The 26,703-nt window shown below is 41.3% G+C and overlaps 1 protein-coding gene and 1 non-coding gene across 9 annotated transcripts in view; both read left to right on the top strand.

Moving 5' to 3' along the window:
• NFATC3 (nuclear factor of activated T cells 3) overlaps positions 1 to 26,703 on the top strand; it is a 150,152-nt gene that overhangs the window by 83,419 nt on the left and 40,030 nt on the right. For all 8 annotated transcript variants that reach the window (XM_055299221.2, XM_055299225.2, XM_055299219.2 and 5 more), the window contains exons 5-8: positions 4,273 to 4,445; positions 11,979 to 12,119; positions 19,038 to 19,093; positions 20,808 to 20,934. In XM_055299221.2, the coding sequence (XP_055155196.1) occupies positions 4,273 to 4,445; positions 11,979 to 12,119; positions 19,038 to 19,093; positions 20,808 to 20,934 (497 nt within the window). The remainder of the gene's footprint in view (positions 1 to 4,272; positions 4,446 to 11,978; positions 12,120 to 19,037; positions 19,094 to 20,807; positions 20,935 to 26,703) is intronic.
• Positions 26,215 to 26,349, top strand: LOC129457922 (small nucleolar RNA SNORA48). The gene has a single exon (XR_008649459.1). It is a non-coding gene; the product is annotated as a small nucleolar RNA SNORA48 (small nucleolar RNA).

Genomic DNA, 26,703 nt, shown 5'->3' with positions numbered 1-26,703 from the left:
TTAGACTGTCTAAATCTGTTGCCCAGGCTGGAGTGCAGTGGCACCATCTTGGCTCACTACAACCTCTGCCTCCCAGGCTCAAATGATTCTTGTGCTTCAGCCACCCAAGTAGCTGAGATTGCACACGTGCACCACCACTCCTGGCTAATTTTTGTATTTTTAGTAGAGACAGGGTTTTGCCATGTTGACCAGGCTGGTCTCGACCTCCTGGCCTCAAGCAGTCCACTCGCTTTAGCCTCCCAAAATGCTAGGATTATAGATGTGAGCCACTGCACCGGCCTTAAACATTTGTGTTCTATAATGTAGAAAGAACTTTGGAATCTCAGCCTGTATTTATTCAGATACTCGAGCAAAACTTTCTTGAGAAAAATACTGACACCAGGCATCCTATTGGACACATTTTCAAATAAGGTAAGATGCCCAACCTCTGAATGAGAATACAAATAGGCTTCTTCCCTTTTGTTCTGGGATCTTACTTTTTTATATGGCATCAGAAGCATGTGATATGTGATTAGTCAGCTGTAGAGGGAAATTTAAAAATCACCTTCGAACTATCTTTTTCCAAAAACTTAGGAAATTGGTCCCTAGATGATAGTTTGCAGGCCATGTTTGCATTCATTCCTCTGGATATTCAAAGCACGATATTCGAATCAAGTTAAATAGAAAAATCACAAGTTTATTCTGTTTCTTAACTTGGCTTGAGGGACAGTATGAGAAATAGCCATAAACATACTTCATAATCTGAAAAACCACTATTAAAGACAGTTTCTCTTAGGTTGATCACTATTGCATGTGTGTGTGCATGCACACACAAACACAGTCCTTTCAACTTAAAGGAAAAAGTTAGTGTTTCCCGATGGCATGGTGGATTTTGCTTTACCATACAACAAGCGGCCTATAACAACTTTATCACATTTACTTTTTGCCTTGGCTTCCAGGAACTTCATAGTCAAGCCCATTTACAGTAATTATAGTAATTTGTACAACTCTAGATTTGGAGTTTACTTCCTATTGTGTTTTAAAATTTTTTCTATTTATTTTTCCTTGGCTTTATTTGTATCTATATTGTTAAATGCCTCATATCCTTTCTGAAAATAATATGTAAACCAATAAATAGAAAAGAGTACAATAATTTCTATGAAAAATTATCAAGAAATTGAGAAAGGCTCATATCCCAAATAATATGAAAGAATTGGAGCAGTAGCATCTAAATTTACCTGTCTCCATCATTTGCCATTTACTAGCACACGGAACAAGGGTAATAGTCATAATTTATGTCCCTTCCTCAACCAGATCTAGCACATACTGTGTATATTAGACCAGAAAGGACCAGGCTGCAGAAATACCACTATGACTAGTAACATACACCTAGTCCTCCTCCTGCAACCCTACCACACACATACCTGAAACTTCTTGACCATTCTGTCTGCTCTGTACTGGTAGATTGTGGAACAGGAGTTCTGTAGGACCCAAGCATTATGTATGTTGGAGAAAGGATTAAATAAGGGGCAACTAGGAAGTTACTAAACCTAAGAAACCTTTTTTAGGTACTGTAGATAACAGGGTAGCTAAAGATGAATCAGCCTGTTTACTCAGTAGCTAATTGCTAGGATAAACTAGTATCCTAGTAGCTTGTTGAATGTAACTATATTATCCAGTACAGTGGTTGAATATAATATAGTTCCAGATAATGGTAGGTTTAAAATTCCCAGGTGATAGATAAGACCATGGTTCAAAATAATTTATGCATAAGTGAGCCTTAAGTATGTATTAAGTGTCTTTACTGTTCTCTTAAGGCAATAAGGTGTGGAAAAATTAGTAGATATTCCCTTGGTTCTGCCTACTAAGCCACGGGCTTGGTTATTTCAAGCCTAATCCCTTTTTTAAGACCATTACACTAACCCATAAGCCATAGAGCTACCCTACAAGATGCTTTAAATATAGGATGCCAGTATTTATTGCCTTAGCTCTTTGCAGCCCCTCTGTTTTTTAACATTGGATTAATATTGATGTAGCAGTGCTACACCTTGATTTAAAATGGCGTGGTGGCTCATGCCTGTAATCCCAGCTCTTTGGGAGGCTGAGGTGGGCGGATCACGAGATCAGGAGATTGAGACCATTTTGGCCAACATGGTGAAACACCGTCTCTACTGAAAATACAAAAAAATTAGCTGGGCGTGGTGGTGCATGCCTGTAATCCCAGCTACTTGGGAGGCTGAGGCAGGAGAATCCCTTGAACCCGGGAGGCGGAGGTTGTAGTAAGCCAAGATGGCGCCACTGCACTCCACCCTGGCGACACAGCAAGACTGCGTCTCAAAAAAATTAAAAAAATAATAAAATAAATAAATAAATGTAGTTTTAAAGATAATTTAATACTTATTTTCACTGCTACATAAGAGTTTTTTTCTTGTTTTATTTTGCTTGCTTTTTTGTTTTTTTGCATTTAAGAGTTTTCAGATGTACTTTCTGGTACTGTGATTTCACATCTATTAGGAACTTAGCTTGCTGCTAGAATGCCTTTGCTCAGTACTTAATAACACAGATGATCTCTGCTATTTCCCCTGAAGACCCATGTTGGCATGTTAACATGAATAATCACTAATTTGATATAACTTGATCAATACTGCTTTGAGCTAAAGTGCAGTTGTTCAATATCAGTTATATAATTTGTTATCTATAAATGGCAAATGCTTTTTTAGTTTTCAAAATTGTTGCATTTTAAAAAATTCTTCTCCTGTGTCTTTCTGAAGATGAAAAATTTTGAGTGGCTTAATTCCTTTTGGGATTCTGCCTTCTGTTTTACTGGTTGTCTTTTTTTTTTTTTCTTTTTCTTTTTTTTTTTTTTTTGGTGGAGATGGAGTCTCGCTCTGTTGCCCAGGCTGGAGTGCAGTGGCGTGATCTCGGCTCATTGCAACCTCTGCCTCCTGGGCTCAAGCAGTTTTCCTGCCTCGGCCTCCCAAGTAGCTGAGACTACAGGCACATGCCACCATGCCTGGCTAATTTTTGTATTTTAGCAGAGACAGAGTTTCACCGTGTTGGCCAGGCTGGTCTCGAAATACTGACCTCAGGTGATCCACTCACCTTGGCCTCCCAGAGTGCTGGGATTACAGGCATGAGCTACTGTGCCCGGCCGGTTCTTGTCGTGGTATCCTAGTTGTGAAACATATTGTCCTTCAAAGTGACTTCTGCAGCCTCTGTGCAATAAGCATTAGGGTTGGAACTGTTAATAGATCCAGTAAGAGGACAGATAACAAGGAATGCCTTGTTAGCAAGGTTAACTAGTATATTTGATCATAATTAGTTTCCATTTGCTTTATGCTTCTAATATGTGAATAACAAAGGTATTTTGTAGCTTCTGTTGTTTCCTGCCATAATAGTGTGTTAAACAGTCATACTTAATAATAAAGTTAGCAGATGATGAAACGTTATACCTTAAATGCAGAACCTTCATCTTATATGTGCATTCCTTAGAAATTCAAGGATTTTAGCCTGATGGATTGTTTTTATTAATAAATACATCACTATAAAAGCCTAAATATGCTGTTGATGAATTATTTGTTGTTCTGACCTAGTTACATGTATAGAATTAAAGAGTCTTTACTTTATTTCAGCTGTCTAGTGCTAACACTCCGTAAATTTAATGGCTTATAGTAATCACTCTATTATTTTGCATGATTCTTTGGGTTGACTGAGCTCAGCTAGTCCATTCACATGGTGTCAGCTGGGGTCACTTAAGTACCTGGATTAAGTGGGAGCTCAGCTAGGGTTAAACATCCAAAATGGCTAGGGTGGCTGGAGTGGTTAGGGATTGTCTGGGCCTTTCTCTGCACCATGCTAGTTGGACTTCTTACTCAGGACTCCAAGATAGCAAAAGTGGAAGTTACCAGCCTTCTTCAGTGCTAGGCTCATAACTTGCGTATTGTCACTTGGCCACACTCCATTTGTCAAAGCAAGTCATAGGCCAGTTCTCAAGGAGAGCAGGCATAGATATTCTACGTCTTAATGGCAGTAGGAAAGGCATGCAAATACTGGAATGAAGAGGAATTATTAACTTTGCAGACAATCTACTATACTTAGTTTTGCACTTTATCATACAAAAATGTTTTTAATGCCTAAACTTCAGTTTAGCAGAGAAAGCAATCATACATATTTTCCTTTTTGACCTAATTTTGGGTAGTTTTTTTCTGACAAATTAACAATTTCTATGTAGTTGAGTTGTTTATAACCACGATTATCAATAAACAAATTAAATTTTTATATTTTTCTCTTTAGTATTGATTGTGCAGGTATTTTGAAACTCCGCAATTCAGATATAGAACTTCGAAAAGGAGAAACTGATATTGGCAGAAAGAATACTAGAGTACGACTTGTGTTTCGTGTACACATCCCACAGCCCAGTGGAAAAGTCCTTTCTCTGCAGATAGCCTCTATACCCGTTGAGTGCTGTAAGTGAGCTTGTGATGATGTTTTAAGATCTTGTGTATAATAGCTTATTTTCTGTTTTACTTATAATGTAATGTATGCGTCTGAAGTGCAAACTGAGGCATACAGTCTGGGTTGCTGGTTTGATTTTCTCATGTGGAAATGAGCTAACATGTTTGGGTGAAAGAGTACTGATCTTGGAATTAGAAAATGGTTTCTCATGATAGTTTGACTAGGTAGCTCTGTGAACTACAGACAAACTCTCTTGACCACAGTTTTCTTGTCTGTGAGAATGGGGGGCCTCATGCCATCTGAGGACCAAATCATGAAGCTATGATTCAGATGCTTTTAAGTATCACTTGGTCATCTTTATTTCATTAAAATGTCAGCCTTCATGCTAGGAGGTGCTTACTTCTGGCTGATACTTTAGCTAAATAAGACTTAACAGAGCTTTTGTTCAAATTATTTATAACATCTGATTGAGATAGTGAATGTTTTTTTCCTAACATATACAAAACCAAGATACAAGAAAAGACCCTGCAGCCTGACATGTACTCAATCCTGGGGAACTGTGGATCTTGGGCAGATTAGCTGGTATGACTTGAAATATTAAGACTAATACTTAGATCTTTAGGACATAATTTAGAATATTCTGATTCCATGTTTTATTTGCATAGGAGGAAACTGAGGCACAAGTATCTCTAGTACTCATTCAAGGTTATTTGCTTTTTGGTGATAGAGCTGTGCTGCCTAGAAAACAGGTTTTCTTATACTCTTGATTATATAATAGTGTTTTATTTCTGTTAACCATATGTGTTCTTTTTTTTGAGATGGAGATTTACTCTTCTCGCCCAGGTTGGAGTGCAGTGGCGTAGTCTTGGCTCACTGCAACCTCCACCTCCTAGGTTCAAGCGATTCTCCTGCCTCAGCCTCTCAAGTAGCTGAGATTACAGGCACCTGTCACCGTATCTGGCTAAGTTTTTGTATTTTTAGTAGAGACAGGGTTTCACCATGTTGGCCATGCTGGTCTCGAACTTCTGACCTGAAGTGATCTGCCCACCTCAGCCTCCAAAAGTGCTGGGATTACAGGTGTGAGCCACTGTACCCAGCTTGTATTCTTTTATTATTATTATTACTATTTTTTAGACGGAGCCTCGCTCTTTCATCCAGGCTCGAGTGCAATGGCACGATCTCGGCTCACTGCAACCTCCACCTCCCGTGTTCGAGTGATTCTCCTGCCTTAGCTTCCTTAGTAGCTGAGATTACAGGCGTGTGCTACCACACCCAGCTAATTTTTGTATTTTTAGTAGAGACGGGGTTTCACCATGTTCACCAGGCTAGTCTCAAACTCTGACCTTGTGATCTGCCCACCTTGCCCTCCCAAAGTGCTGAGATTACAGACTTGAGCCACCACACCCAGCCCTGTATTCTTAATTTGGGGCCACATCTGCTATAAAATCTTTCATATATAAAACAGCCTTCTTTTGCTCTTTGCTGAATTGGAGTGATACTTTATCATTTGCCAGTTGACTGTGGGAATCACTGAGTAAATCTGTGGTGAATTAGTTGCAGAACTAATTTTTGTATTTTTAAAATTTAAAAAATGTGTTTTTATATAGATAGGGCCTCACTGTGTTTCTCAAGCTGGTCTCGAACTCCTGGGCACAAGTGATCCTCCCATCTCAGCCTCCCAAAGTTCTGGGATTATAGGCATGAGCTACCACATTCAGCCTATATTAACTTTTTAATGGGTAATACAGGTATATGTTACAAAATTCAGATATAGAGTACAAGATAAATTTCCAAGTCAACCAGTTCTCTTGCTTAGAAACAGCTACCATTGCCAGCTTCTTAATTATCCTGCCAGAGGGTTCTATGCCCATGTAAGCATAGATCACTCTATTTTTTTTAAATGCTTTAATTCTTTTTTTTAATTTTTTAATTTTTTTAATTTTTTATTATACTTTAGGTTTTAGGGTACATATGCACAATGTGCAGGTTTGTTACATATGTATCCATGTGCCATGTTGGTTTGCTGCACCCATTAACTCCTCATTTAGCATTAGGTATATCTCCTAATGTTGTCCCTCCCCCCTCCCCCCACCCCAGATCACTCTATTTTTAAAGCAAAATTATTAATTCATTTATTTGAGCAGGGTCTCACTCTTTTGCCCAGGCTGGAGTGCAATGGCATAATCTCAGTTCACTGCAGCCTCCTCCTCTCAGGCTTGAGTAATCCTCCCACCTCAGCCTCCCAGGTAGCTGGGACTACAGGCACAAGCCACCACAACTGACTAATTTTTGCATTTTTCCCCATGTTGCCCAGGTTGATCTTGAACTCCTGGACTTAAGTGATCTGCCCACCTTGGCCTCTCAAAGTGCTGGGATTACAGGCGTGAGCCACCATGCTTGGCTGGCAAAGTAATTTAAATAATTCAAGTTCATAGAGTAGTTTGAGTGTGTGAGATGAAGTTACACTAAAATGATTCTTAATTTTTTTTCTTTTTTAAAAAATAAAATTGGCCAGGCGCCGTGGCTTATGACTGTAATCCCAGCACTTTGGGAGGCCAAGGCGGGTGGATCACCTGAGGTCAGGAGTTTGAGACCAGCCTGGCCAACATGGTGAAACCCTGTCTTTACGAAAAATACAAAAATTAGCTGGGCGTGGTGGCACGTGCCTGTATTCCCAGCCACTCCAGAGGCTGAGGCAGGAGAATCGCTTGAACCCAGGAGGCAGAGGTTGCAGTGAGCCGAGATCACACCATTGCACTCCAGACTGGGCAACGAGCGAAACTCCATCTCAGAAAAAAGAAAGGCAATGGATGGAGTGGGGAGAAAGGTGGGACGTAGGGAACTTCTAGGAGCACCACTGCACTCCCGCCTGGGCGACAGAGTGAGACTCCATCTCAAAAACAAATAATAAAAAATAAAAATAAAATTAACATGTGATTATTGAGAATATAGAAAACGCAAAATGGGGCTGGGCATGGTGGCTCACGCCTCTAATCCCAGCACTTTGGGAGGCCGAGGTGGGCAGATCACAAGGTCAAGAGATCGACACCATCCTGGCCAACACGATGAAACCCCATCTCTACTAAAAATACAAAAATTAGATGGGCGTGGTGGCGTGTGCCGGTAGTCCCAGCTACTCGGGAGGTTGAGGCAAAGGAATCACTTGAACCTGGGAGGTGGGGTTGCAGTGAGCCGAGATCATGCTGTTGTACTCCATCCTGGCAACAGAACGAGATTCCGTCTCAAAAAAAAAAAAAGCACAAAATGGTACAAAGAATAGTGTAATATTAAATTATTTTGTAATATTACTATTTATATATAGTCAGTATTAACCTTTTCTGGCTCTTTTTTTTTTTTTTTTTTTTTGAGACGGAGTGTCCCTGCGTGGTCCAGGCTGGAGTGCAGTGGCGCAATCTCGACTGACTGCAACCTCTGCCTCCCAGGTTCAAGTAATTCTTGTGCCTCAGCCTCCCAAGTAGCTGGGATTACAGGTGCCTGCCACCACACACAGCTGATTTTTGTATTTTTAGTAGAGATGGGATTTTACCATGTTGGTCACACTGGCCTTGAACTACTGACTTCAAGTAATCTGCCCACCTCAGCCTCCCACAGTGCTGGGATTACAGGCATAAGCCACTGTGCCCAGCCTGGATTTTCTTTTATTGTAGTTATATGTCTTTTTGTAAACACACATACACACACAATGTTTTTTAATTGGGCTTATCTGATACAGTTTTATATCTTGTTTTGTAGTTTTCACTTATACTATCATAGACATTTTCTTCTGTTATTAAATATTCTTCAAAAATATTATTTTCATCACACAAGTAGTTTTTTGGCATGTTTATGCCATCTGTTGAACACATTTTTATTTTTTTTTTGAGATGGAGTCTTGCTCTGTCCCCCAGGCGGGAGTACAGTGGCACGATCTCAGCTCACTGCAACCTCCGCCTCCTGGGTTCAAACAATTCCCCCGGCTCAGCCTCCCGAGTAGCTGTGATTACAGGTGCCTACCACCACGCCTGGCTAATTTTTGTATTTTTCAATAGAGATGGGGTTTCACCATGTTGGCCAGGTTGGTCTTGAACTCCTGACCTCAGATGATCTGCCGGCCTTGGTCTCCCTAAAGTGCTGGGATTACAGGTGTGAACCAACACGCCCAGCCTGAACACACTTTTGCTGTTACTTAGAACGTACCTGTAATCAGTGTTTGTTTTCAGGCCCCTTCTCTATGACCTGTTTGGAACAGTAGAGATATGAATATTGTCTAAGATGTAGGTTGGTGCTTGGTACATCCCAAGTAATAATTGATCCTAAATCCCATACCTATCTTTTTTTTTTTTTTTCTTGAGACAGAGTCTCACTCTATTGCCCAGGCTGGAGTGCAATGGCATGATCTTGGCTAGCTGCAATCTTCGCCTCCCAGGTTCAAGAGATTCTCCTGCCTCAGCCTCCCAAGTAGCTGAGATTACATGCATGCGCCACTGCGCCCGACTAATTTTTTTATTTTTGAATAAAGATGGGGTTTCACCATGTTGGCCAGGCTAGTCTGAAACTCCTGACCTCAGGTGATCCACCTGCCTCTGCCTCTCAAAGTGCTGGGATTACAGGCGTGAGCCACTATGCCTGGCTGCATACACATCTTTTTTCTTTTTCTTTTTCTTTTTTTTAAGATGGAGTCTCGCTGTTTCACCCAGGGATGGAGTACAGTGGTGCAATCTTGGCTCACTGCAACCTCCGCCTCCTGGGTTCAAGTGATTCTTCTACCTCAGCCTCCAGAGTAGCTGGGATTACAGGCGTGCACCACCACACCTGGCTAATTTTTGTATTTTTAGTAGAGACAGGTTTTCACTATGTTGGTGATTACAGGTACTTTCTAAGTAACAGCAAAAGTGTGTTCAGGCTGGGCGCGTTGGCTCGAACTCCTGACCTCGTGATCCGCCGACCTTGGCCTCCCAAAGTGCTGGGATTACAGGCGTGAGCCACCACGCCTGGCCCACATAGGCATCTTCTATGAAAGGATTGATTATAATACTCTCTTTGAATCGGGCTGGGGTCCCAATTTATGTACTTTTGTGGCTAGGTATTAAGTACTTGAGAGCTGTTGTGAGCTAGGAATGGATGCTTTCCTAATGGCATTGCATTTTAAATTTCCTTAAAATACTCTGCTAGCCAAACAAAACATAGCTGATCTTCAAACCCACCAGTTTTCCCACCAGCATACTAGGAGTAAAAGTGGACCTGTTTTCCAAATGTGAAGAGATATAATCAACACTTTTAAAATTTGTTTTAATTCAGAGAGAAACCTAGGTATCTAGGTATTTGGCAAGTAAAAACCATTAGAGGCCAGGTGTGCCGACTCACACCTGTAATCCCAACTCTTTGGGAGGCCTAGGCAGGAGTACTGCTTATGTCCAGAAGGGACTGCTTGAGCCCAGGAGTTGGAGACCAGCATGGGTAACATATTAAGACCCTGTCTCTACAAAAAAAAATTTTTTTTAGTTGTGTATGGTAATGCATTCCTATAGTCCCAGCTCCTTGGGAGGGTGAGATCTGAGGATCACTTGAGCACAGAAGGTTGAGGCTGCAGAACTGTGATCATGCCACTGCACTTCATCCTCGGTGACAGTGCATGACCGTTTCTGAAATCCAACAAACAAAAACAACCATTAGAGAACCTACACAGTGAAAAGAAATATAATCTACAGTTTGAAACTCAAGCAATTAAAAAAAAAGAAATGCCAGAAATAGAATCTCCAGAAAATGTAGCAACTTGGAACCAGTCATTATCAGAGAAAGGTGGCACCATAAACACTCTTTATAAAAGTCGATAATGTAAATAGCTGGGCACAGTGGCTCACACCTGTAATCCCAGCACTTTGGGAGGCCAGTGTGGGAGGATCATTTGAGCCCAGGAGTTCGAGAACAGCCTGGGCAACAAAGTGAGACCCTACGTCTACAGAAATAAAATTTTAAAAATTGGCTAGGCACGGTGGCACATGCTTGTAGTCCCAGCTACTTGGGAGGCTGAGGTGGGAGTATTGCTTGAGCCCAGGAGTTTGGTGCTGCAGTGAGCTGTGATCATGCCACACTGGGCAATAAATACGCTGGGCAACAGAGCAAGACTCTGTCTTTAAAAAAAATAAAAATATAGGCTGGGTGTGGTGGCTCACGCCTGTAATCCCAGCACTTTGGGAGGCTGAGGCGGGCAGATCACCTGAAGTCAGGAGTTTGAGACCAGCCTGACCAACATGGTGAAAGCCCGTCTCTACTAGAAATAAAAAAAATTAGCCGGGCACGGTGGTGCATGCTTGTAATCCCAGCTACTCAGGAGACTGAGGCAGGAGAATCACTTGAACCTGGGAGGCAGAGGTTGCGGTGAGCCGAGATCATGCCACTGCACTCCAGCCTGGACGACAGAGCGAGACTCCGTCTGAAAAAAAATAAATAAATAAAATGAATTCAAAAAGAAAGGCTTACTTGGTGTTTGTCTAGTAATAGTTCACTAGAACTTGTCTTCTCTTCATTGCACGCAATATAATTACACATCTTTGGACTTACATGCTTTTTGTAATTAGATTTATAGATTTTAACAGTTGCATAGAAGAAACATATTAAACATTTAAGCAAAAAAGAAAAGCAGATGAGGTAAATGTGTTGGAGTCAGTATGAAGTTGAAGATATTAATGAAGTTTTATTAGTTTCTTTATAGTTGTAGTCTAAGAAAATAATGGGCTGGGTGTGGTGGCTCAAGCCTATAATGCCAGCACTTTGGGAGGCCAAGGCAGGAGGATTGTTTGAAGCCAGGAGTTTGAGACCAGGCTGGACAATAAAGTGAGACCATGTTGCTGTTAAAAAAAACAAAAAAATTAGCTGAGCATGGTGGCATGCGTCTGTAACCCCAGCTACTTGGGAGGCTGAAATGGGAGCATCACTTGAGCCCAGGAACTGGAGGCTGCAGGGAGCTATGATCACATCACTGTGCTCCAGTTTGGGCAACAGAGTGAGACCCTTTCTTTTTTTTTTTTTTTTTTTTTTTTTGAGACGGAGTCTCGCTCTGTCTCCCAGGCTGGAGTGCAGTGGCGCAATCTCGGCTCACTGCCAGCTCCGCCTCCTGGGTTCACGCCATTCTCCTGCCTCAGCCTCTCCGAGTAGCTGGGACTACAGGCGCCCGCCACCACGCCCGGCTAATTTTTTGTATTTTTAGTAGAGACGGGGTTTCACCGTGGTCTCGATCTCCTGACCTCGTGATCCGCCCGCCTCGGCCTCCCAAAGTGCTGGGATTACAAGCGTGAGCCACCGCGCCCTTTCTTAAATAAATAAATATACTTAGAAATCACATTAATATATCTATTTTGTTTTATAAACAACTTAGTTCTTTTAGTGTGTTTTGTTGCCATTGTTTTGAATTTTAAAAGCCTAAATGAATCCCCAAATTTGCTTCTCTTTATTGTCTTTTTGTAGCTTGAGTTTGTCATTTATGTATCAAAGATTTTAAACTAATATTTTGTTTTTTCTCAACTCTTAAAAAAAAATTAAAACAGCCCAGCGGTCTGCTCAAGAACTTCCTCATATTGAGAAGTACAGTATCAACAGTTGTTCTGTAAATGGAGGTCATGAAATGATTGTGACTGGATCTAATTTTCTTCCAGAATCCAAAATCATTTTTCTTGAAAAAGGACAAGGTAAGTAATATATGAGTTGATTGACTTCAAGCTAAGGGGCAAAGGGTAAAATAAATTATTTAGATGTTTCTGTAACAAAAATTACAAAGTAGTTTTCATAAAGCTATGGGTGTCATTTTGCACTTGATTTTATTTTAAACCAAACATTTATTAAATTTTCATATAAATGTTAAATTATCTTTAAGGAGCTGGGCATGGTGGCATGTGCCTGTAGTTCCAGCTACTCAGAAGGCTGAGGCAAGAGGATCACTTGAGCCCAGAAGTTCTAGGTTACAGTGAGCTCTGATTGTGGCACTTCACTCCTCAGCCTGGGCAACAGAGTGAAACCTTGTTTCTAAATAATGATATATTAATAATAATTTAAGATACCTGAAAAGTAGAATTCCCCCAGCAACTCTACTCCTAAGTATATGCTTGAAAGGGTTAGAAATACATGTCCATACATGAACTTAGAGACAACTATTTATAGCAACTTTATTTATAATTGCCAAAAAGTGGAAACAACCTGAATGCTCACCAACTGATGAATGGATAAACAAAATGTGATATATCCATACAATGGCATATTATTTGGTCATAAAAATTAATGAAGTACTCATACATGCTACAGCATGGATAAACCCTGAAAATAGGCTAAGTGAAGGAAGCCAGCATAAAAGGACACATAATATATGACTTCATTTATATAAAATGTCCAGTATAGGCAACCCAGAAACCAAAAGTAGATTAGTGGTTACCAGTGGTTGGAGGAAGTTGTCAGTAGTGAGTGACTGTTGATGGGAACTGGGTTTCCTTTTGGAGTGATGGAAATGTTCTGGAATTAGATAGTGGTGATGGTTGTACTGCTCTGTGAATATCCCCCAACCCTCTGAGTAGTATACTTTAAAAGAATGGATTTTATAGTATGTGAATTATACCTCAATTATTTTTAAAGTAGAAGAATTCAATGTTTATCAGGGTGTTTGATTTTATTCCGTCTTGTGCATATTTAAAACACTTTATCAGTTATTTCCTCTCAGTTTTAAAAACATTTAAAACTTATGAAAGACTTTTTTTTTTGAGACAGTGACTTGCTCTGTCGCCTAGGCTGGAGTGCAATGGCACAATCTTGGCTCACTGCAACCTCCGCCTCCTAGATTAAAATGATTCTCCTGCCTCAGCCTCCTGAGTAGCTGGGATTACAGGCACACGCCACCACACCAGGCTAATTTTTGTATTTTTGGTAGACACGGGATTTTGCCATGTTGGCCAGGCTGGTTCTTGAACTCTTGACCTCAAGTGATCTGCCCACCTCAGCCTCCCAGAGTGCTAGGATCTACGTGCCAGTCATGAAAGACTATTTTTATAAGAATAATATAACAAATACTTAAACCTACTACCAAGTTTAAGAAATACATTTACCTTTGAAGGCCCCTGGGTCCCCCTTCTCAAATGGAACCATCACCCGAATCGACCCTTGCTTTTCTTTTTTTTTGAGATGGAGCCTCGCTCTGTTACCCAGGCTGGAGTGCAGTGGCACTATCTCAGCTCACTGCAACCTCCGCCTCCCGTGTTCAAGCGATTCTCCTGCCTCAGCCTCCTGAGTAGCTGGGATTACAGGTGCCCACCACCATACCCAGCTAATTTTTGGATTTTTAGTAGAGATGGGGTTTCACCATATTGGCCAGGCTGGTCTCTAACTCCTGACCTCGTGATCCACCCGCCTCGGCCTCCCAAAGTGCTGGAATTAGAGGCGTGAGCCACCGCGTCCAGCTGTAACCCTTGCTTTTCAACCATATAAAACTATTTATAATTGCCAAAAAATGGAAATAAACTAAATGCTCAACATTTTTTTTTCTGTTTTTGGACTTTGTACGATATTGCCTGTATTCTTTGAAAAATTGTATTTTCAGAGGTCTTAATGTTTTAAGACTGATCCATGTAACTGAAGACCTTTCACTACTATAAAGTTTTTCATTGTATGAATGTACCACAATTTATTATCCTCTCTCTTACTGGATATTTCGATATTGTCCAGTTTTTGGCACTGCTGTACCTGGTAGGCATAGGCAAGAATATTAAAATTCTTAAATTTTTTTAATCCAGTAGGGGTGAAATGGTATTTTGAAATTTGGGTTTGAATTTCCCTGATAGCTGTTGAGGTTGTTATGGACCATTCATATTTCATTTACTGTGCAATAACTGTATCTTTGCCTATTTTCTTCATTGGATCATTTTTCATCTTCTTAGTGACTTAAGGAATTCTTTATACATTCTGGATATCAGAGTGAATTGGGGGAAGTGCCTCTTCTTTTTCCATTCATTAACAGTATCTGTTGAGTACTCTCATGTCCCCTTGCACATGTGACAGAGCTCACCTCCAAAACCTTCTGGACAGGGGACTGTCTTTGTGGGGAGCCATTAACTTGTGATATATTTCTATTTGTGGTTGTAGGACTAGTCAAATTTGTTTCTTCTTGAGTTTGTTCTGGTCATATATATTTTTCTTTCTTTTCTTCTTCTTTTTTTTTTTAATTTGAGATGGAGTTTTGCCCTTGTTTCCCAGGCTGCAATGCCGTGGTGCGGTCTTGGCTCACTGCAGCCTCTGCCTCCCAGGTTCAAGTGATTCTCCTGCCTCAGCCTCCCAGGTAGCTGGGCTTACAGGCAGCTGCCTCCACGCCCGGCTAATTTTTGTATTTTTTTAAATAGAGATGGGGTTTCACCATGTTGGCCAGGCTGGTCTTGAACTCCTGATCTCAGGTGATCCGCCCGTCTTGGCCTCCCAAAGTGCTTGGATTACAGGCGTAAGCCTACGTGCCCGCCTGGTCATATATATTTTTCTAGGACTTTGTTCCTTTCCCCTACGTTTTCAAATCTGTTGACATTAATTAGCTCACAGTATTCTCTTTTTGCATCTGGAGTTACATCCCTCCACTCTTTTATTCCTGCTATTTATTTATGCCATTTCTGGATTTTTTACCAGTCTTTCCATAGTTCTTGGCTTTATCAAACCTTTCAGTGTGCCTTTCTGTTTCACTGATTTCTATATTTAACTTTTCACTTTGTTTACGTTTTTTCTTAATTAAAATTTTAATGTTTTCATTCTTTTATCTTTTTAAAACTTAAGTATTAAAGGCTATACAGTGCCCCCATCACCTCTCTTTTATAATTTCTCTATCTTTTTCTACTGGATCCTTCTTCTTGGAGTTTAATTATGTTTATGTCTTCTCATCCTAAATATTCTCTTTCTCTTAAATCTGTCATCCTCTTAAGCTTTTGTTTCATTTCTCTATCGCTTAGCATCCAACCTGTCAAAAAAGTAGTATCATATGCTTTCATTTCCTTACCTGCTACTCTTTAATCTTTTGTCTTTCACTTCATTGAAATCATAATCACCTAAAAATTTGACAGCCAGCTACTTACTATCCTTCTTAACACTTTTCCCCCTTGGCTTTGTTGTTATCTGGTTCTCACACATCTTTATTCTTGTTTGTTTTTTTATACGAATTTTTCTGGCTCTTAGATATAGATGTTTTCTAAGGTTTTATATACATTTTTCTTCTCATTATTTTCCTTCTTTTTGAGAAATTTTATTAGCTCCCAAATCTCTGTCTAGCAACATGTTTCTCTTAAACTTTAACCTGAAATTTAAAATACCCACTGGATATTGCTTCGTAAATGTCTCACTGATACTTAAAATATGAAAACATATCTGACTTCACAAACTAGTTCATCTCTCTGGGTTTCTTAACTTGATTAATAATATCAGCATCTTCTCTTTGAGCTGGAAGTATGTGGCTGTCTGTTGTCTTCTCCTTTAAAATTAACTTCCCTTCAACCCTGACCCGTACCCAGCCTGTCTTCAAAAAACATAGTTATGTTTCATAATTTATTAATTCATCAATTATTTATGAAGCAGTGCTATGTGATATAGACACTAGTCTAGGCATTGGAGATATAATGTTGAATACAACCTTCAGGTTGCGTGCTCTGATAGAGCTTACATTGTAGTGGGGGAAGCACCTATAAACAAATAAATGAACAAGATTATTCCAGATAAAATTGTATGAAGAGGGTATAGTGATAGAGACTGAATTGTGAACTGTTTATATCAAGTCATCAAGGAACGTCTTTCTGTAGGTGTCACGTTTTAGGTGAATAAGGAGCATGAGGAAGAGATGGTGTCTCAGAGCTGTCCCTTCCTTTCCACTGTAAAAATTCATCTGTGCATGAATACAATTAATAGGTATTATTGAATTCATTTATTTGGCCCAGAGCTTCACATTTAAGAGCTTTTGATTGAAGTTGAATCATGTTAAATGGTGGCAGTTACTGGTTTTAGAGGAGACTGCAGTTGTAAACATGTAATTCCCATTTTAAAAGCACCTTCAGTGATCCCCTTCATTTTCTAGGCTCCTTATTATGGCATTCAGGCCATAATCTGCTGCCAGTCTTTCCAACCCTCTTTCTTACTGCTCCTTGCCTCATACTTTACACAACACCACAGCTGCTTGTAAGTCTCTGTATCTTAGGGGTTCTTGTCATCTTGCCTTTGCTCATGCTGTCTCTTCTGTCTATAATTACCCTTTCCCCACATTATGAGTTCTGTCTCATGTTAAGTCTCAGTTCAAGAGCTCTTCCAGGAAGCCTTCCTTGTCTCACTACCCCTCCCCAAGATTAGGTTAAAGACCCTGACCCCTGTGTTGTTGGTTTATCCAGAGTGTACCTTTATTAATTATTGTACCCAACACATTTTATTATAATGAACTGTGTGCGTTTGCCTTTCATCCACAGGCTGAAGGCAGGGCATCCTGTCTCAGTTATCTCAGTAACATGAAGTGTCTGGCACATAAGGATCCAGCAAATGATTGCTGAACTGAGCTGTAATTCTAAGTAGGTGTAGCACTTTCCTGTAGTATCTCTTGTGCAGCAGAAGTAACCATTGTCTAGTTACTGGACTGGAAAATGATGGTTACAACCTGGAAAGCATTTGATGAAATATCTCATGATAACTTCACATACCAGATGAAGAAGTGATGCAAGCTGTGTGTGGCTTAGTCACTGGGTGAATGCCCGTGACACAAAAAGAATGCTTTGGAATAATTACACATCAGTTGGAGAGCTTTAGTAGCAGATAAGGCTGTCTCCAAAAGAGTAGTTCACTTAGGATGAAGAGATGGAAAATGTGTTGGCCAAACCTTCAGGTGACAGAAATCTGGAAAGCCTAGGAAACATTTTTTAGGACCATCAGTATCTAAAAAATATTTTGACAAGTCAAGGGATCCAACAAAATGAAGTCTCCCTGCTGGGAGTAAGTAATGTTCCAAAGGGTTGGGAGAAAAATACCAACTCAGCTGCATAAGTGCACAATATGGGAACATGGCAGTAGGAAATGTTAGACCCTTGGTCACATACTTAGTGTGAGAGTCAGCATATGGTGCTCCCAAGAAAGCTTCCCTGCCTGCACCCCAAGAAAGCTTTCATTAACAAAGACACAGCATTTCCATGTACGGTGGTTAGAGCCTCAGTCATTCTGTACCATGCTTGGTCATTTCTCACCTAGGTTATTCAGTCCTGGGCCTTGTGAATTTGGAGGAGCATGTTTAAGCAGAGACCATGAAGTCTAAAATATTATGTAAGGAATAGGCACAGAACTGGGGATGCTAGCCAGTAGGAGAGGAGACACAAGCAGATACAACAACTTTTCAACATCTGAAATACAATCTCACAGAGAAGCAATCAAGATTTTATTTTGTGATGGCAAGGAATAATGTTTAGTCTAGTTGTTGGATACCATAAAGAGACATTTCATTTATCACGAGGAGCTTTCTAGCAGCAATTATTATCCAAGATGGAATGAGTTACCTGGTGAGGAAGTGAGTTTGCTGTCATTTTAGTTGTACAAGCAAAAGTTGGCCACCACTTGATGGGGGTCTTCTCAGAGGGCTTTTATTTATTTTTTATTTTTATTTTTATTTTTAATTATACTTTGAGTTCTAGGGTACACATGCACAACGTGCAAGTTTGTTACATATGTGTAGATGTGCCATGTTGGTGTGCTGCACCCATTAACTTGTCATTTACATTAGGTATATCTCCTAATGCTATCCCTTCCCCTTTCCCCCACCCTACGACAGGCCCCGGTGTGCGATGTTCCCCATCCTGTGTCTCAAGTGTGTTCTCATTGTTCAGTTCCCACCTATGAGTGAGAACATGCAGTGTTTGGTTTTCTGTCCTTGTGATAGTTTGCTCAGAATGATGGTTTCCAGCTTCATCCATGTCCCTACAAAGGACATGAACTCATCATTTTTTATGGCTGCATAGTATTCCATCGTGTATATGTGCCACATTTTCTTAATCCAGTCTATCATTGATGGACATTTGGGTTGGTTCCAAGTCTTTGCTATTGTGAATAGTGCCACAATAAACATATGTGTGCATGTGTCTTTATAGCAGCATGATTTATAATCCTTTGGGTATATACCCAGCAATGGGATGGCTGGGTCAAATGGTATTTCTAGTTCTAGATCTTTGAGGAATCGCCACACTGTCTTCCACAATGGTTGAAGTAGTTTACAGTCCCACCAACAGTGTAAAAGTGTTCCTATTTCTCCACATCCTCTCCAGCACCTGTTGTTTCCTGACTTTTTAATGATCGCCATTCTAACTGGTGTGAGATGGTATCTCTCAGAGGGCTTTTAAACATCACTTGGGTAGGTGGTTAGAATGAACTCAGTGGGATCTGCTAACCTGGGCAGCCCAAGATCTTTCTCCTTATTTTTTCCCCATTTGTACATATTTATATTTTATTTTCATAATGGAAGTCAGTGGAAAAAAGATCCCCTTTGTTAATAAATTTGTGATACTACATTCATTAGATTTTGTCTGTATGCTTTCTTATAGGAATTGCTTTTAACTATAAACTCTTTCTTTCAATAGATGGACGACCTCAGTGGGAGGTAGAAGGGAAGATAATCAGGGAAAAATGTCAAGGGGTAAGAAGTTTACCTTGATTCTTAAGAAATATTTAAGACACTGAATAGAAAATTGAATAATGCTGCTTTATGGTATGGATGACTCTTTTGTATATTGATTAATAAAAAAGTAAAATTAGGCTGGGCATGGTGGCTCATGCCTATAATCCCAGCACTTTGGGAGGCTGAGGCAGGAGGATTGTTTGAGCCCAGGAGTTCGAGACAAGCCTGAGCAACATAGTAAAACCCTGTCTCTAAAATACAAAAAGTTAGCCATGTGTGGTGACGTGCGCCTGTAGTCCCGGCCACTTGGGAGGCTGATGTGGGAGGATCAGCTGAGCCTGGGAGGTCAATGCTGCAGTGAGCCATGATCATGCCACTGCATTCCAGCCTGAGTGACAGAGTGAGACGCTGTCTAAAAAAGTAAAATTTCTAGTGGTTTGGAAGTAAAATACTTACGTAGTATTAAAGTAAATTAAAGTTTAGAAAAGATAACCAGTTAGTGTCTTCTTTTCTCCTTATTGTGTATAGGGAAGGAGAAACTAGAAATGAAAGATCATCAGAAGGTTCTTATTGAAATTACCATTAATTTCTCTGAACTCATTTAGGAATAAAAACAAATTCAATAAAGAACATATGTATAGGCCTTAATGGAGAAATAAAAAAGAGAAAGAACATATGTAGTGGGTAAAAGATAGGAGCAAGACAAGTCCTTAGGGAATTGTGTACTTAACACACTATTTCTAACTCTTCAGCTATTTAGTTAAGCCTTCTAGGATTCTACATTGGAAGTTTTGGTCTTGTTATGGTGGTTGGAATGGAGACAGCATTTTCTGGGCTAGGGAATACCACTTCCCACAGTGCTTTCCAAAGATCTGGAGCAGTTAGGTTGAGGAGTGCATTTGGTTTGGGGCTAAAGATTTTCACCTTGGTTTTGTAAAATTATTTTTGATATAGATACACATTTTGTTTAATGCCAGTTTAGAACATTTGGATTATTTTATTTTTTAAATTTTTATTTATTTATTTATTTTTAGATGGAGTCTAGCTCTGTCGTGCAGGCTGGAGTGCAGTGGTGTAGTCTCGGCTCACTGCAGCCTCCGCCTCCCGGGTTCAAGCGATTCTCCTGCTTCAGACTCCTGAATAGCTGACTACAGGCGTGCAATATCATGCCTGGCTAATTTGTATTTTTAGTAGAGATGGGGTTTTAACATGTTGGCCAGGCTGGTCTCAAACTCCTGACCTCAAGTGATCTACCCACCTCAGCCTCCCAAAGTGCTGGGATTACAGGTGTGAGCTATCGCACCTGGCTCCAGTTTAGAACATTTTGAATATAAAATGTAAAATAAGGAATCTAAACTATAATGCAACTTGGGAACCATTAAACCTAATTAAAAATCAGAATGAATTTACTGTTAAGATACATAGTAACATGTAATATTCAGTAGAGTAAAACATCTCACTACATAGTATGTAAGACTTTTTACTTCTGCTACAACCAGAAACCCAATTGGGTGAGTAAAAAGCAATTTCTCTTTTTATTGATTAAAGGACTTATCTCTTTCAAGACTGAAGTATCCCTTTAGTAAATCTCCAGATGATGCATATGACTAGCTGATGTGCATAATTATCTATGCTGGAGCCTTGTAGTTAAGACTCATGAGGTGTGATGTGTTTAACAGGTGCATTTCATTTTTAGTTCTGAGTGTAACACAATCTTGCTTTCCATCCTTAGGCTCACATTGTCCTTGAAGTTCCTCCATATCATAACCCAGCAGTTACAGCTGCAGTGCAGGTGCACTTTTATCTTTGCAATGGCAAGAGGAAAAAAAGCCAGTCTCAACGTTTTACTTATACACCAGGTACGAGGAGTCATGATGGTTTACTATAGAGCTTTCTTTCCTAATGAATAAAAAGTTATTTAATGAATCCTATATTACAATGTTTAAGGTAGAGTGCTTATAAACAATGAAAACACCAACAGATGCCCAATCTAAAGTTTTTGTTGACTTTAAATATTAGATGTGGTCTCAGTTGTTATTTTGTAATGATTTATTATAAGGAAATTAGAAGATGGACGGTAGGTTTAAGGTCTTTTTTCAGAAGAGTTTTTATCAAAAATTCCCAGCATTACAGAGGGGCAGGTGTTTGTGAGTGTGTGTGTGCTTCTGGGTCATGAACTCTCCTTATACCCTTAGCACCATAAAAAGGCAGTGTGGCCAGGCACAGTGGCTCATGCCTGTAATCCCAGCACTTTGGGAGGCCGAGGCGGGAGGATCACCTGAGGTCGGGAGTTTGAGACCAGCCTGACCAACATGGAGAAGCTTCATCTTTACTAAAAATACAAAATTAGCCAGGTGTGGTGGTGCATGCCTGTAGCCCCAGCTACTCGGGAGGCTGAGGCAGGAGAATTGCTTGAACCCAGGAGTGGAAGTTGCGGTGAGCCAAGATCGTGCCATTGCACTCCAACCTGGGAAATGAGCGAAACTCCATCCCCCCCCCAAAAAAAAAAAGAAGTGAGCTTTAACAGAAAGGTAACATGATCAGACTTGTGTTTCAAAATCATTTTCCTCATATTTCTTTTCTTTATAAAGTGTCAAGAACCAGTTTAATCTCTTCTGAAATTAGTGACTCTGAGGAGTGAGATTTACATGAGATAAGTCCAAGAAGGTGATTCAGACACCAAGAGTGTTTTGAATGTACAGACAGAACATCAGTGATGATAAAGAATATCAGGTTTTGGGGACAGTTGAGAGGGGATAGGATTTTAAATGGGCCTTAGAGGGGAGAAGGAACAGAAGGGAAAGAAGATGAAGATGGATTAAGATGGATGTAGATGAAAAAAGTTTGTAGATTTAGTAATGGAGAGTTTAAGGAGCTTCCATATGATAGCTTTAGGTTTTTTTCCGCAAAAAATGACATCAAGTGTCCTGTTGTGAGCAGAGGGAAGTTTGGGTGATTTCACAGTTGGACAATCATGGAGAATGTTTGAAATAGTTTTTGTAAAGAGAGAGAAAGTTCTCTACAGAAACCTAGTAGCATTCTAGACTTGATTGAAGGGCACCATTGATGTTGGTCATCAATTTACAGATACTATTATAATTAATCCTATAATTAGGAGTTTAATTTTTTTTTTTTTTTGAGAGAGTGTCTTACGCTGTTGCGCAGGCTTGAGTGCAGTGGTGCGATCTTGGCTCACTGCAACCTCCGCCTCCAGGGTTCAAGTTCATATGATTTTCCTGCCTCAGCCTCCCAAGTAGCTAGGATTATAGGTACCCTGGCTAATTTTTGTATTTTTAGTAGAGACGGGGTTTCACCATGTTGGCCAGGCTGGTCTCGAACTCCTGAACTCAGGCAATCCGCTTGCCTCAGCCTTCCAAAGTGCTGGGATTACAGGTGTGAGCCACTGTGCCTGGCCCAGGGGTTTAATTTTCTTTTTCCTCCCTTTTTGGTTTTCATACCACTTGGTAACAAGTTGACCTGCTGTTAAACTTTCTTAAGTAGCACTCAAATTCTTCAGGGCAGGTGGTAAGGTATGCATCTCCTCCAGAACGGGGTACGTCCTGTCCAAAGAGGTTATCAAATACTGTTGAGATGAGGGATTGTAGACTCTAACCTGAATGAGAAAGAAGAGGGCTTTCCCGATTGCAATAAGGAAAAGCAAAATCAGTCAAGCAGATTAGGGGGTTTGATTACTACCTCATAGTGGTAGTAATTGAAAGGCAAACCAGGAGAGTTTGCTGCCGTTCAGCCCATGAATTGGGAGGACAATAAAAAGGCAGAATCCTAGAGGATATTACATTTGGGAATGGCAATCAGTAGAGCTCTGGAATGGAAAGAAAACATTGGGTTGCACTGTAACTCATCACTGGCCTTATGGTTGATAGATGACAAACCAGGTGGCATACACTAACAGAAGAATAGACACACAGGAATGTTTGTCTAGTACTTGTTCTGGTTGGTTACTATCTCTGTAGCATTTAGCTTTTTTCATTTTTTTCTAAAATGACATTTTGAATAAAATTTTTACAAAAGCCAGTACATTGCTGTAATTTAAAAAAAAAAAAAAAAGACAGGTGGAAGGACTATATTAAAACACTCAAATTCTTGGCCGGGCGCAGTAGCTCACGCCTGTAATCCCAGCACTTTCGGAGGCCGAGGAGGGTGGATCACAAGGTCAGGAGATCAAGACCATCCTGGCTAACACGGTGAAACCCCATCTCTACTAAAAATACAAAAAAATGAGCTGGGCATGGCGTTGTGAACCTGTAGTCCCAGCTGCTGGGGAGGCTGAGGCAGGAGAATGGCGTGAACCCAGGAGGCGGAGCTTGCAGTGAGCCGAGATCATGCCACTGCACTCCAGCCTGGGTGACAGAGCAAGACTCCATCTCAAAACAAAAACAAAAACAAAACAACAATAACAAAAAGTTCAAATTCTCTTCTATTCTGAGACTATTATTCTGTTCTTCCAGATTCCTTTGATCCACATATAAACAAAATTTTAAAAAAATGGAAATGGGACTAGCCCATATATAGTTTTGTAACTGAACATTTTAATTTTTCTTCATCAACAGATAGAATTTTACAGAATTGTAATAACTTCTTAGTATTCTGTTGTATGACCTGATCTCTGTTATGTTAGTGTTGTTTTGTTTGTCTCATTAATTTGTATGAATTCTTTATTTAGAGATTTTATTTTGTTTGTTTATGGCAAATAATTCCTTTTAAAATTTTACTTGTACAATTTTTAGATAGTCATATTGTTACGGGATCCTTGAGGTGTCACTTTGCCAGCCGAAAACCCCTGTGGCTAGTGGCACCTTTGCCCACGGCCCTCTGGGCCCACTTGGCCTGGCAAGCTGCATTCGGCTCATGCAACTGGCCTGGATCCCATGCCTGCCAAGGGTGAGCAGAGTGGGAAGGGGTGTGTGAGTGAGTGAGCATGGTGTCCAGCCACTGCTCACAGCCAGGCATGCTGGCTGTGGAGGGGCCGGCAGCTCTAGGTGCCAGCATGGGTGGTGGCTCCCTGTGAGGCTGCAGCTGGACCAGGGATACCACAGGCAGCTTCCATGGCTGGCACTGGGGAACGTGGTGGCTCCCAGAAACTTGGAGATGCCAGGAACCTCAGAGCCCCAAAGAGGGTGTCACAGCCCTGGCTCAGGGAGCTCCTAGGTCTGGGCTCCCTGAAGGCCGCAGCTCTTCTCTCCTTCTTGTTGCTGCCACTATAGCGAGCAGGGGGCCTGTTTCAACCCTGTTTGTATTACAACTCTTTCAGCCCCACTGAGTTTTGTCCTTTGCCCAGGAAGAATGAGGTACACCGACAAATGGAGGGTGAGCGGGACGAAGAGGAGCTTTTTTGAGCAATAGAACAGCTCAGAGAAGACCCACAGAGGGTAGCTCCTCCCTGCAGCCAGGGTGTCCCAAGTGTTCAGCCCTCAGCAGAGAGGAAACTAGAATGGGTAGCTCCTCTCCACAGGCGGGTTGTCCTGTTGTCTTCTCAGCCCTCAACAGAGAGGAGACCCTGGGGTGGGTAGCTCCTCTCCACAGCTGGTCGTCTTGTTTTCTCTTTTTCAGTATGGCTGAGTCCAGGTTTTATATGGGCTTCAGAGGAGAAAAAGTGCATGCTGATTGGTCCATGGGGTGGCCATGGGTGGGCCCGGAAAAAGCACCATAAGTTCGCAGTCTGTCTGTGGGACTGGCAGCCCAGCCCCCATGCTTCAGGCCTTCTCCACCCTGAAGGTGGGGCTTCACTGGCGACCCATCCCTTCCGCCCAGGAACCTGTCTGCCTCCTGTTGCTGTTCATGCTGCCCAGGTTGTTTGTGTCAAGGGGCGCCTGCAAACCAGGGCTGAGCTGCCCTCAGCCCTACCTCGACCTCCCTCCCATGCTCATCAGTGCCCAAAGTCTGGAGGGGGCTGAGGCGGCAGGGGGCTGGTGTGTCAGCACTGCCCCAAGCATACACACACCAGCTGGGTTGCAACGTCGCCCAGACTCGGCCTCAACCTCGCTCCAAGATTGAAATGGGCACCAGGAGCATGGAGGGGCCAAACACCGGGAGCAAGCACCTCTGAGCCTGTTGTGGGAGGGGGGCTTCCTGGGTCCCTCTTCCTAGGCAGAGATGCCTAGGTCAGCAGCCATCGTTTGAGTGGCTGTAGCTACACCCAAGATGGTGGGGCTTCTGCCTGCTACTGCCCCTCTCCCCCTGCCAGGAGCACAGGGATGCCCGGGTCAGCAGCTGCAGCTGGGTGGCCACAACTGCACCCAGGAAGTGCAAGGCTCCCGCCCTGCCAATTCAGAAGGTGGCAGGCCTTCCACCTGTTCCCAGCTCCCACCAGCTCTGTGGAGCACACAGTCTTGGCTGCACCTCGCCCACTGCAGCCAGTGTCATGGCAGTGGCCACTCTAGATGGGCAACCACTGCCATCAATAGTTGCTTGTTTTTTATTAAGGTATTTCTGAATTTATTACCTTTTTGGCAATCCCCTTGCAATAGGGATCCAACCAATATCAGTATCCAGTGGAGGGATGATCATTAATTGCAAATGGCTGGTTCTTTTAGGGTTTTTAAATTTTATTTTTGTTTGAGACAGAATTTCACTCTTGTTGCCCAAGCTGGAGTGCAATGGCGCTATCTCGTTTCACTGCAACCTCTGCCTCCCGGGTTCAAGTGATTCTCCTGCCTCAGCCTCCCGAGTAGCTGGGATTATAGGCATGCACCACCACACCTGGCTAATTTTGTGTTTTTAGTAGAGACAGGGTTTCATCATGTTGGCCAGGCTGGTCTCGAATTCCTGGCCTCAAGTGATCCTCCCATCTCAGCCTCCCAAAGTGCTGGGATTACAGGTGTGAGCCACTGCACCTGGCCCCAACTTCATTCTTTTACATGTTGATATCTAGTTTTCTCAGCACCATTTGTTGAAAAGACTGTTCTTTCCCCCATTGAATGGTTTTGGCACCCTTGTTTTTGAAGATTAGATGACAAATATGTGAGGATTTATTTCTGGACTCTATTCCATCACATTGATTATGTCTATCCTTATGTTAATATCACACTGTTTTAATTATTGTAGCTTTGTGTAGTAAGTTTTTAAATCAGGAAGTCCTGATTTCCTCCAACTCTGTTCTTTTTCAAGATGATGTTGGTTGTCTTTGACTTGGGTAGAGTGACGTCTGGTTGGTGCTGCCTATCTCATATAAGCCAGGGACAAATCAATGCCTTATTTATCCCAGCTTGGCTTTTGGTCTGTGCCCATACTTGGTTTATGCCTTGGACACACGGGAAAAAAGATTGAGTTGGCTATTTGGGATCTCTTGAGATTCCATGGGTATTTTAGAATGAGTTTTTCTATTTCTGCAAAAACTGTCACTGAGACTTTGATAGGGATTACATTGAATCTGAAGATCACTTTATATGACTCAAGGACTTTTTTTTTTTTAAAAAAGATCACTTTGGAGAGTGTTGTCATCTTAGCAATATTAAGTCTTCAATCCATGAACCTGGAAAGTCTTTCCATTTATTTATGGCTTCTTTAATTTCTTTTAGCAGTGTTTTGTAGTTTTCAGTTATGAGTCCTGCCTTCCATAGTTAAATCATTTCTGAGTATTTTATTATTTTTTGATGTTATTATAAATG

Source organism: Symphalangus syndactylus, chromosome 11 (assembly GCF_028878055.3).
Source record: "Symphalangus syndactylus isolate Jambi chromosome 11, NHGRI_mSymSyn1-v2.1_pri, whole genome shotgun sequence".
Classification (NCBI taxonomy): domain Eukaryota; kingdom Metazoa; phylum Chordata; class Mammalia; order Primates; family Hylobatidae; genus Symphalangus; species Symphalangus syndactylus.
The sequence above is the reverse complement of the archived record's forward strand: the minus strand, read 5'-3'. Positions and strand labels throughout refer to the sequence as shown.